Here is a 13,036-nt window from a genome sequence, read left to right as displayed (position 1 = left end):
CCTTTTAAAGGGCTGATAGACGTAGGAACTTTAAAACCGCGGTTTTAAAGTTCGCGTACTTACTCGGCTCGACGTCGGTGACACACGCAAGAGCTTGGTCAGTAGGTTCTCGCGTGTCACCGATATCGAATGTCTCTATGTCATCAACAGAGGGAATTTCATAGACATTTTTAATTTAATAACCAGCACTTATTTTTAAGTAAATAGCATTCTAACAAAATAAATGTTCAAAAATTGAAGGATATATTTTCGTTTTTACTATTATATTTTGAGGGTACTTTACAAAAAAAGAGCGTGTGCGCCGAGCCTACGCGTCAGGAGTGAAACTTCCTTGGCGGGATTCAAAAATACCTTCGCCAATATTCAATTATATTATATTCATTCATATTAATTATATTAAATTATTTTCATAAAACTAAAAGAAGAAGACGAAATTAATTGAACTTTTGCACTTAGTAACACCTATTATAGCTAGACAGGCTAGGCTCGCGGCTCGCGGCGGTGACAGACGTGCGAGCGAAGGCGGGCTACGAGTAAAATTTCAAACATGTTGGATCGTCAACGAACTTACTCGACGGTTTTTAAGTACGCGTACTTGGGGTGACACACGAGCGAAAAAGGTCGTCGAGCCACAAGTTCGCGTACTTACTCGTACGTTTGTCACCCCTATTAAACTTTTAAAACGGATTATGATGCACTTTTTTTTAAGAGTGGTTCACAAGAAAGGTTAAAGAATATAATTTGTTAAGTTATAGTCAGCGGGCGAAGCCACATGAAGAAAGCTAGTCTATAATATTATAAAAATGAATCGCAAAATGTGTTGGTAAGCGCATTTAAGTAACTCGAGAACGGCTGAACTAATTTCGTTAATTCTTTTTTTATAATTCATTGAAGTAGGTACATGGATGGTTTATATGGAGAGAAAACGTAAACATGTACCTCGGGGAAACCAGGGCGGACCGCTAGTTATAAATAAATATAAAAAATTGTTTTCGGTTCCAATTTATTTTTAGTATAAAACAACGATCTAGTTAGGTACAAACATCTATAGTGGCATGTTTAAAAAATAAGTTACCTGCAACCACAGACTAATAATAATATACTACGTATACAACTGCAACATATGAATGCAATATTATCTTCTTATCAAAAAAATAATAATAATGAGCTTTATCTAATAAATACGTTTCGATAATCAACATTATGTTAGTCTGTAAGATACAACTAGTATATTATAGTACATACTATTCCCATTGAGCCCCGAACGACCCGATCGGTCCACGGCACAATAGATTTCTATTGTGTCTGTGATTCCGGGGCCTGAGTTGAGTTAATATTATCTATGGCTATAGGTAAACTTCGTCACTCACTTTCCACTCCCTACTTCCCACCAGTGGGTCGACACTACTATATTACTTGCTCTGTGCTTCCCGCTAATATTATTTATGCGAAAGTTTGCGGGTATGGATGTGTGTGTAAGTAATGTGTATACTGTATGTGCATGTATGTTTGTAACTCATAATAGAGAGCGAAATTTAGCACACATAATATACAGGGTAACTTCAATTCACACATAGGATAGGTTTTATGCCGGAAATCTCACGCATACGGGAACTATGCGGGTTTTTCGCGGGCGGAAAGCTAGTCGGTTAAAAAAGTTAAAAATATTGTTCAGTGTTGAAGTAGGTACCTAGTTAGGTGGCGCGCACGCGCGCAGCCGTAGGTGGTAACGGAGGTGGGCCCGTAACCGGGCGTCCGCTGCCAGGGTCGTGGACGATTTCTAAGAGTACCCGCGGCCCCGGCTAACTGCGCGGCTCGACGGAACACAGTGGGGTTTTAGTCGGTAAGAATCCGACATAACCCTTGGCTCCATCCCCGGGGGCCGTGGGTATCTTTCGAAGATTTCCCCACTATAAAGGTACCTAGTTAGGTATTTTCTATGTTCATAAGTTTGTGTATTTTTTGTTATTATTATATAGGTAGTTGGTAAGATGAACAGTGGTCATTATATTTACAGAACCACTATTGAATAAAATTTTGATTAAGTATTTGTTTCGATTTAACTAAAAAACCACTCGATTAAAAAAATACTTCGACAGAATTTTGAAAGTAAATGTCATCTATACTAATGTTATATGAAGAGTTTGTTTGTTTGTTTGAACGCGCTAATCTCAGGAACAACTGGTCCGAATTGAAAAATTATTTCGGTGTTAGATAGCCCATTTATCGAGGAAGGCTAGGCTATATTATATCATCATTCATCACGCTAAGACCAACAGCCACAGGAGCGGTACAATGCGGGTAAAACCGCGGGGCACAGCTAGTAAGGGATAAACACGCCGCGGAAATTAAATAAAACAACACAATAATTTCATAGTAGCGTATATTATAAAAATATGAAACTTTATCAAGATGTAATCAGTCACTTTAATATTTACTCAAAAAATATAATAATAACACTTATTATTAATTTATATTCCTTACTTATAATTCGATTATTTTTTATTTCTAAAATCAGTTTAAAGCTTTTATTAATTTATTAAGTATACAAATAGATACATTAAAAGTACAAAGCAGACTGAAAAATGTACAGTGGAACATAATAATATCTTCTTTTTTAAAATCAGTTAATTATCATTTCATAATTTACTAAAATACTTTTACACTTTTGTAAAACAATATACTGAATGAATGTTTAAACAAACTTAAAATTGTTAAGTAAATAACATAAGTATACAAATTACACAAGCTTCTTTAATACATACTAATTTTATTTCATTATTTAATAATTGACTTTGTACAGATTTATTTGTCAGAATTAATAATATAATATTATATACAGGGTGTAATCGTTAAGTGTGCACAAGCGTTTATTCCGAAACTATTGCAGATATCAAAAAAATATATATAAACTGATATCGAAAGTACTCTACATATTTCTCGTTTTATTTTAAAAAAATATTATTGCCATTTCGATATCAGTAATTTAAAGTTTTTTGATATCTGCAATAGTTACGGAATAATCGCCTGCACACTTAACGATTACACCCTCCCCCCTAGTCAAGTGGCTTTCTGTTAGCGTAGCGTTCAATAGAATAGACTACGAATGTATGAGATTGACGTAAGCTGTAGATAAACGTATCTACAGGTTACGTCAATCTCATACATTCGTAGTCTATTCTATTGAACGCTACGCTAACAGAAAGCCACATGACTAGGGGGGCCTGTATATTTAGGTTTATTAGAATTCTTCATTTATGTTACAAATCTTTTGAATATAGCACCAAAATTATTATTTTAACTTTATTTATATAATCATGTGTTTCTTATCAAATAAAACGAGTGTTAAATTATTTTGCAATTTATCTCATAAAGTATAAATTCACATTCAAATGGCAAGAGAATCTTTTGGAAAGAACAATATTATATAAATCAATAGCAGTATTCCTGTACTAATATAATTAATATTTTATTTCCATTGGTCTTCATAATTTTATTAATAATAAAACATTTTTTATAGATAAAACATTCATTGAAATTAATATCTTATTACATGGCAGTCAAGTTCAAAGTCTTTTGAATATAAACTCTGCCCAAAAACGCATAAGCAGAGTTATGTTTCGGACAATTTTTAGCGTGATACCTACTAATTTTTGTTGTTATGTTGTTACGGCAATGCTGTTAAACAAAAAATGTAATAATTTTTTTGTTTATTATTCTTTCTTTCACTCAAAATACGATGATGGAAGACGACAATTATTTTTAAGTTTCTTTTTCTTTGCAACAGTGATATCCACTCCATTTTATACAAGTAAAACCGCATGTAAAAAGCTAGTTTCACGCATAATGTTTCCCCGGGAACTCCATAGCGTCCAAACGTTTGTACACTTCAAGCATAGTGGGTCTCTCTTGTCGTAAATACTTTGTGCAATGTAAGCCGATTGCTATGAAATCTCGACACATTCGTGGATTTGCGTTTGGTGTGTTCTTTAGTATAGGGTCTTCGAGGGTAGCTGTGAAAATGTAAATATTATATATATTTTTATTTATTTAACATTATAATTCTTACATGATATAGGTAATTTACATTGATGCAATCATAAACTCATTCAAGTTTTTCTGTGCACCATAAACCCACAAACCGCTACATATGTTTTCATACTTATTGCTAATGAGGTACGTATAAAAGAAGATGTACATAAAAAATTGTAGTTGTATTAAATAAGTCATATTATATGTATGGTATATTATTGACATGAAGAGTTTGTTTGATCGAGCTAATTAAGGAAGGTACGAATATATTTTTTATGATAAAAATTTTTAGTTTCGAAACATGAAAAAAATTTGGAAAATCCAAAAGTGCACGCCTCATAATTTTTTTTGAATAAATATTTATTAATTAATATTTTTGTTTATTTAATAACAATTAAACCACATCGAATCAGACCCTGAAAAATGAAAGGGTTCTATTCCTGAGCATACTCAAGCGTAAGAGAAAAAAAAAGACTCGATTAGTAAAGTATTTCGGTCGCTATCGTGTTAACAAGAAAAAGGATCCGCACATACAGACACACGGACGTCCAAGACAGAACTTTTTTAAACTGTTTTTTAACTAGTTTAAATAACAAAAATGACATCAAAAATATCATGAACGTTAAAAATAGTGTTTTTTCTTAATATGTGTGTGTATGTATTATCTTACAAGTGCAATGTATGATACATAAAGACATTTTAAGTTTGAAAAATCAGATGTTTTGCGCGAAGTGACAGTAGTACCCACCTCAACGCTTCGCTTATGAGGCGTGCAATGACATATGTAAATTGATTTTTTTTAACAATAGTAAATTTTGATCGTAAGGTGGAATTCGAACCAGTGTCTCTAACCTATTCTTTGTTTTTGATTATTTGGATTTGTTTTCTGTTGTAATAATTAGATCTCTTACCAAAATCCACTCCCTCCCTTGCTTGTTGCTGCATATAATCGCTCAGCAACATGATGTTTCGCGCCCTTTCTATAGCTGGTAGTGCTGTTGCAACTTCCAACATAACAACACCGTAACTAAACACATCTACTGCGGGAGAGAGACAGCGCGATCGGAGATACTCGTCTGGCAAGTATGGACGGGTTCCGTGCACTCTGGAATGTGTGAAATTAAGTTCAATATGGTAATATAATTTTTTAAACATGTGTTTTAAAATTAACAATGAAATTAAAGTGTCTGTCTCTGATTGCCATAATACTACAGCTATTATATTGACTACAAGGAAAGTTAAACAAAGGATGCAGATCGCTTCATTTCAATTTGTTTTATTAGTAGTTGTTTCTCAAATATTTGGAATGGTTGAATTGATTTTGATAAGATAATCTGCATTATAAATAAGTTTATTTATACAAAAGCTCGAAGGCATTTATTATTCTTTAACTAGTGGACTGCAGCTTTAAACAAATCTTAACAGTTGCAGTGGTGAAAACATAACGGAAGTGGTGTAGTTTATTTTGGATAAACACACGTGGTGGAGGACTTTATTAAATAATATGTAGTGATTCATATCAGGCGATTAAAACAAAAACCTTAACTACAGCTAATATAATAAATAATTAGATAATTATTTATCTATATTATTACCTAGAAACCTTCATATGCGTCCTATCTTCACCATAAGGACCCTTTCTCGCCAGACCAAAGTCACCAATTTTGGGCATTGTACATTGGTCCAATAGAATATTAGCCGGTTTTATATCTCCGTGTATTAATGGTGTTCCTGCCATTGTGTGGAGGTATTGCAGTCCTCTGAAAGATTATAAAATGTTTTTATAAAATAAAAATTAACATTTTATTTACAAAATAATAATTATAGGTATTTGTTATTTTTTTTTTGGCAGAACACACAATATAATATTTTAAGAGTAAGTATAAAAATAGTTAAGGAACTATTTCAAATCTAATGAATATTTCATAATTAATTATTTAATTTTATAATAGCAACCAGAATTATGGCACTAACACGTATTGTAACTAAATGTATATTTACGAAAATGTATATATATGTTTTTTTATTTATCGCATTTTAATTTAATTCTTCTAAGTTTATTCACTTTTAGGTTACCTGGAAGAGATTGTTATTTAACAAAAAGAGCGTACATTTAAATACCTTCGTGGGATTTATTATAATATTTTTATTTACTCTACTTTGTTGTATTAAGCAAGAAAGAATAAATAACTTTATATTTACCTGGCAACACCATGCACTATTCTATACCGTTGCCCCCAAGACAACGGCGGGTGATGTGATTTACATCTAAGTCTTTGCTCTAAAGACCCTCCCGCCATTAATTGATATACTAAACATGCTTCTGGACCTGAAATTATAAATAAATATATACTTTTAAAACACGAATAACGAAATGAGCTTTTAAACATTAATTTGTAATTTGTTGTACTATAATATTATAAATGCGAAAGTTTGTGAGGATGGATGTTTGTTACTCTTTCACGCAAATACAACTGAACCGATTACAATGAAATTTGGTATGTAGGTAGCTGAAGAACCACAATAAGACATAGGCTACTTTTTATCCCGGAAATACTACAGGAATGGAAACTTTGCGGGTTTTTGAAAACGCAGGCGAAGCCGCGGGCGGATATCTAATTAAAAATTCAAGTGACTGAATTATAAAACTTTAAATATTCTAAATTCATTAAAAATAATATGAATGTCTCAACAAAAATTTCTTTAAGCAGTTAAAAATGTAGGTACATAATATTATAATTTTACTTTATTATGGGGGTCATCTCTGTTATGTAACTGTATTAAGTAAATTAACTGTTGTATAATATAAAAGAAAGTTGTCTTACAGCCGGTTTCCAAATAAATTAATTCAATTAAGGTATGAGAAAGCTTATGTTAGATATAAGTAAATATTTAAGCAGCAAAACATACCTAATGTTTTGAGACATTCTTAACGTAAAATACATTATTCAGAAACCGACCGTTTACTATAATATATTTTTTTAGTTTGCTTGGGTCATAATATAAGTTATATTAGTATAATATATTGATCATTTAATAATAATTATATTACATATTTATTTTCAATTTTATACAAAAAATATATAACAGCTAGTATAAAAAAAAATAATGAAACATACCTCCTAAGCTATATCCATACAGCGGCAGTATATTATCATGTCTGTACTGATTGAGGCACATTTCACGAATTAATTCCTTGTTTTTGTCATCATTATCTCTTAACCGTTTGACCGCTACAGGTAAGAGTTTCCATTCGCCTGAAAATAAAAAAAGTAAAAATTTATAGTGATATTTTTATAAATTTCAAGAAAGATTATCAATTTTAATATTAATGGACATGTAGAATATTTAGATTGCCTTTTCTGTTTGGGATTCATAAAAATAATTAGGATATTTTTTTGCTGCTCATTTATTTTGACGAAATAATCTGAATACCAAAAAATATGTTATAATTAAATAATTTTATTAAAATTTTTAATAATTGTACAAAAACTCTTGGATACAACAATTTTATATTTTGGCAAAAAAAACCATTAAAAATTCAAAATATTTATGCTCTATGACGCACATCAAAATCTCTGTTATTGTCTGTGGTAAAAAAAAATACCTTTAAAAACTTGTCCAAAACCACCTCTACCAAGCAAATTACTATCATTCCAATTATTTGTCGCTTCCCGTAGATCCTCATACCTCAACATTGGTATGGCTGATACACTCTTAAGGAACTCGTCGTCTAAAACATCACCCTTTCCGCTTTGTGCTGTTGAACTGTTCTAAAATGAGAAAAAAAAAAATCACCGATTTTTGTAAACGCAAAAAAAAGTATTATGATTTTTGGTAATTTTATCTATACTAATATTATAAAGAGGAAAGGTTTGTAATTATGTATGTATGTATCAATTTTGATGAAATTTGGCACAGATAATCTTTAGACCCTGAGAAAGAACATAGGCTACCTTTTATTGCGAAATATGTACCACGGGCGAAGCCGAGGCGGACCGCTAGTACACTATAATTTACATTTATGTTTGTTCCTCCTTGGCTGAAGATGTATTTTGATGATTGGTATTTAATATAACAACACATTAAACATATATAGAAATAATTGCTTTTTTGCTAGTTAAAAACTATCAATTTAAAATTCATATTATGTTTTTAAAAGAAACAGTATTTGTGAATCATAGTTACCCTTGTAGAATCTGTATTTGAATCATCTGTATTTGTATGAACTTCTACAATGCGGCTTGGAGTTGGGAAATGGGCACCCTGAAAAGATAAATTAAATTTAAATGTTTAAAAAATATAAAAAATGGTTTTAAATAAAACAAGAAAAAATAATAAGTTTCATTTATCATTCTTTTTTTGTTAAGTACATCTACACTAATATTATAAAGAGGAAAGGTTTGTATGTATGTATGTATGTATGGTTTTCACGCATTAACTACTGGACCGATTTTGAAGAAATTTGGCACAGACAATCTTTAGACCCTGAGAAAGAACATAGGCTACCTTTTATTGCGAAATATGTACCACGGGCGAAGCCGGGGCGGACCGCTAGTAATATATATTTTTATTACAACTTCATGTGAAATTAAATATATAAAAAATTAACTTCAAAAATTATTATTGCATTGTTTACCTTATGTTAATTAAAAAGTTATTAAAACATATTAAAATAAAATATTTACCTTCTCTATAAGCATAACAGGAAGAGGCAATGATGATTCGCTACCATCTATTTTTTGTGTGCTCTGTTTATATGCATTTTCTGAAAGAAAAGACAAAATAATATTTAATACTTAATAAAATTATGAATACTGGCCTCTTTGACCACTTCCTTAGCAGTTTTAAGTAAAATTGAATGTTCACTTTTATTATTTTCATATTATCCTGTCGTCAAAATAAATTTGTATGAACTTACTCATCCATTCTTAGAAATTAAAACAATCAAACCTATACCTATATTAATGATTCATTTCATAGAATTATAATTATACAGTTCATGACCTATAGGAATTATTGTAAGTAAAGCTGTTCATGGTATTGTTACAAAAGTAACTTATAAGAACCAGTACATTATGTTATTGTTCACTGCATTTAAGGTACTTTGAAAAACATACCTTTTTAGTTTTTGATTACTTTTAACTGTGTATAACTTATAGAGCATGAAGCTGACAGTAGTCTGTGGTATTTAAATTTTATATAACTGTACTTTTCTGAGTTTTATCACAATTTAACCAGGCAAAACCAGGACAAGCAGCCATTGTACATGAAAAGTTATATTGTCTCCAATTAGATGTAATATTATTTATCTAAACATTTCTTCAAGATACTAATTATGTAAATTAGATATTTATTCATATATTCCTTAGGGTCCGTTCACACACACCGGCTCGGAGAGGAGAGCAGATTCTTATCACAATGAAAACAGAGTTTTTAGTATTTGTAGTAAGGTTTATTTTTGCGTGTGCACTGCTTTTAACATTAAGAATGCTTGAACGCGCTTGGTGTGAAATAATAAGAGGAGCTGACCGGCTCCGATCGCGTACTTTTTCTCGTTCGCGCAGCCGTTCAGCTCCGATTGTATGCGCATCTGCTTTCAGATAGCTTCATCGTCTATGTGAAATAGTTGGCGGCTCCGCTCCGACCAACTCCAAGCATATATGATCCGGTCTGTGTGAAAAGAAAAATGCGCTCCGATGCTCTCCGAGCCGGTCTGTGTGAACGGACCCTTAATTACTACTTATTAACAAAACATTTAAAAACTTACCAATTAAATTACTCCTATCCTTTATGCTCCTACTGTCATGTTTCTGTAATAACTTGTGAAAACGAGAATCCACCACAGGAACTAAGCACCTTAAAGCTGGTATATGTTTCATTCTGTATAGAAGTATGAATAGTTCCTCCACTCTGTGGTTCTGTTGGCCCCATTTTGTGAATAACTGGTTTGTCGGTGATGTAGCTTGCCGTTTCGCTGTTTGTTCTATTTCCTTTAAAAATGTATGTTATTATTATTTATTTCTTCAATATGACTATAGAAAAGAGAATTTTGTTATAATTTTATAAAAAAAAAAAATATGGTTTTTTTTGGCGGCCTTATCACTTAGCAGTAAGTATGTATGTGTAATCATGTATGTTAATTTACCTGTAACATTATTTGTAGGAAATGTTTATATTAGGTATAACCCAATAATTTTATAAACATATTTTAGAGCAGGCTCCAAGGAGATGTTCGTTTGCAAAAATCGCGGACCTAAATCTGACTTCTGATATATATTGTATAGATCCCAGACATCCTATAGACAGATGTTGCCAACCAGTTTTGTGGTCCCCCTGCCCGCACCCCGGTAATTAAATATGGCATACAAAGAAAAAAATAAAAATTTCCAAAACATGCCGTGTGGGGTATCAAATGAAAGAGCTTATTGAGTAGATCACGAATATATAGCATACTATATACATTTCTAACACTTTCTCTAAGATTTTTTAGCAAATTTACGAAAATGGTCCATTTTTGAGTTAACTTTAAACCACTATAGATTGAAAACTCATGAATATATTTTTTAAATTATTATTTTAAATAATTAACAATAGTCCATTGTTTATGATTCAATAGTTCGTAATATAATATAAGTGAGCTATGTGGTGGATTTGATGAAAATAACTATGTATATACTATATGAACTTGAAAATATACTCGCCATCTTTGAATGCTCCCCCCACTCCCCCATGCAACTATTTCATTGTACAAAATATTGAATCGTAAACAATGGACTATTGTTAATTATTTAAAATAATAATTTAAAAAATATATTCATGAGTTTTCAATCTATAGTGGTTTAAAGTTAACTCAAAAATGGACCATTTTCGTAAATTTTCTAAAAAATCTTAGAGAAAGTGTAAGAAATGTATATAGTATGCTATATATTCGTGATCTACTCAATAAGCTCTTTCATTTGATACCCCACACGGCATGTTTTGGAAATTTTTATTTTTTTCTTTGTATGCCATATTTAATTACCGGGGTGCGGGCAGGGGGACCACAAAACTGGTTGGCAACATCTGTCTATAGGATGTCTGGGATCTATACAATATATATCAGAAGTCAGATTTAGGTCCGCGATTTTTGCAAACGAAACTCCACTGAGAGTCCGGTCTATTTCAGAGTCAACATGAATTTAACAAGGTAAGTATCTCCAATTTATTAACATCATTATTGATGAATTAAGTTTATTATAAAAGTAATCTATTAGAAATACCATACACATTTTAAAGGTAGAAGTTATTAAGTAGATATTATTTGAAGATCGGGTGATGTATAATACAAATATCTTTAGTTTTTAAGATGATTTTCCTTAAGACAGTTCAGATTGTTTACGATTGAAATAATTAAGAATAACAATGTCATTTCAAAGAAGAGGAAGATAATATGATATAAAACTGACCATATTATGTTAATTTTTGTTTATTTAATTTATTTAATAATGTTATTATTCACTCAGAAGGAAATATTATGAAGTTATTATTTTCACTATAGATAAAATATCATACATGTGTTTTAAAAAATAAATAGGTATATTTTTAAATTCGACAACACCTCTGTTCATTATATAATGTTATTTATAATGTATTTAGATTTGATTTAAACTAAGTAGATAACTGAAGTAATGTTTGAGAAGATGACTGTATAAAAAATAACCATTCAAAGACACTTTTAGTAATTTAGTAGATTATAGTATGAATAAATAGTTTGAGTTCAAGCACCCAACGGTAATGTATAGAAATAACCAACTTTAGCTTTGGTTTTAGTTTATATATTACGTAAATTTGTTATAAGTAAAAACTGTTATAACGTGAAACACACGAGAGAAGACGGTTTTAAGGGAAAAATGTATATTTAATTTGGGAAATCCAAAGAGTAATATGCTTACGTGTGGGGAAACCCGAAACTCCCAACAAATTATAATACTTACCGACGAAACTATACTTACATTGATATCAAACGCAGAATACTTCATATAAACTCCAGAGAGTTCCTTCCAGTCGTCATCGTTGTCTAATAATCTGCACAACTCTTTATTTATATCAAAAGGCAACTCGTAAATATACATTTTACACTTTCATTTATTTATTAAGGTTAAATTCAACAAAATAAACACATAACTCGATAGACACCTGTTTATGACTGCGTAAAATTGACACTTGCGGCCTGCGCGCAGTGGACAGCTGATTTCCCTGTCAAATCATTAATCAATGTCAAATTGACATTTTAATTATTGCCATATATAAAAAACAAAAATATTTTTACTAATGTTATTACTAGAGACGCATATTATTTTGCTTAATAATCACCATTTCTTTAGAAATTTCTAATAATATAATCCCATTTTAGAATTCAGTGTTTAAGTTTATCAAATTGTACAAGTACTTCTGTACAGGAATTAATACAATTTCAAAATAGAAAGTTAGTTAACATTCTACTTGTTGTAAATTAAAAATATTTTTTTCGAAAGTACCCTCAAATCTATAAAAATATGGGGAGTAAGTACTAGAAGTTCAAGTAAAGCACATGAAAATGTATGTCCGGTGTGTGTCTGCCTGCCTTTTCATTGAACCGATTTTAGAAAAACTTGATACTTACCTACATGGCTTGAAACCTAAGAAATGATTTAGATCATTTTTTCATTTCATGATCATTCATCATGGAGCGGAAAGTTAGTACTTAATGAACTAAATTCTTACTGATATGATGAATAATATGGCGTATAATGCTAGCTTTCCGCTCACGGCTTCGCCCGCATTTTTAAAGAAAAACTCACATAGTTCCCGTTCCCTTGGGATTTCCGCGATAAAACCTATCCTATGTGTTAATCCAAGTTACCCTCTATATGTGCGGTCAATTTCATTGTAATCGGTTCAGTAATTAATAGATACTTTCGCATTTTATATAAGTAATTTATGGTAGGATTTATAGCCACGCACACTTACGATATTAAAATTT

At 31.0% G+C, this 13,036-nt stretch overlaps 1 protein-coding gene across 1 annotated transcript; it reads right to left on the bottom strand.

Moving 5' to 3' along the window:
* Positions 1-3,011: 3,011 nt before the first annotated feature.
* On the bottom strand, positions 3,012-12,230 carry pll (serine/threonine-protein kinase pelle). Its single transcript, XM_089709715.1, has 11 exons — positions 12,027-12,230; positions 9,803-10,025; positions 8,721-8,800; positions 8,221-8,298; positions 7,640-7,805; positions 7,152-7,289; positions 6,235-6,361; positions 5,628-5,792; positions 4,944-5,137; positions 3,225-4,013; positions 3,012-3,049 (listed from the first exon to the last, which is right to left on the bottom strand). The coding sequence occupies exons 1-10, from the start codon at positions 12,144-12,146 to the stop codon at positions 3,838-3,840; spliced, it is 1,467 nt and encodes a 488-aa protein (XP_089565841.1). The 5' UTR covers positions 12,147-12,230; the 3' UTR covers positions 3,012-3,049; positions 3,225-3,837.
* Between the last annotated feature and the right edge of the window lie 806 nt (positions 12,231-13,036).

This window comes from Colias philodice, chromosome 23 (assembly GCF_061535455.1).
Source record: "Colias philodice isolate Cphi_HAF_F1 chromosome 23, ilColPhil1 Martin Lab GWU primary, whole genome shotgun sequence".
Lineage (NCBI taxonomy): Eukaryota > Metazoa > Arthropoda > Insecta > Lepidoptera > Pieridae > Colias > Colias philodice.
The sequence above is the reverse complement of the archived record's forward strand: the minus strand, read 5'-3'. Positions and strand labels throughout refer to the sequence as shown.

Excerpts from the sequence above, each read along its gene's own strand:
- pll (XM_089709715.1), bottom strand. The coding sequence starts at position 12,146 with ATGTATATTTACGAGTTGCCTTTTGATATAAATAAAGAGTTGTGCAGA. Across the intron at positions 10,026-12,026 it reads ATTCTGCGTTTGATATCAAT|GAAATAGAACAAACAGCGAA; the intron begins GTAAGTATAGTT and ends ACATTTTTAAAG. Across the intron at positions 8,299-8,720 it reads CTGTTATGCTTATAGAGAAG|GGTGCCCATTTCCCAACTCC; the intron begins GTAAATATTTTA and ends TTATCTTTTCAG.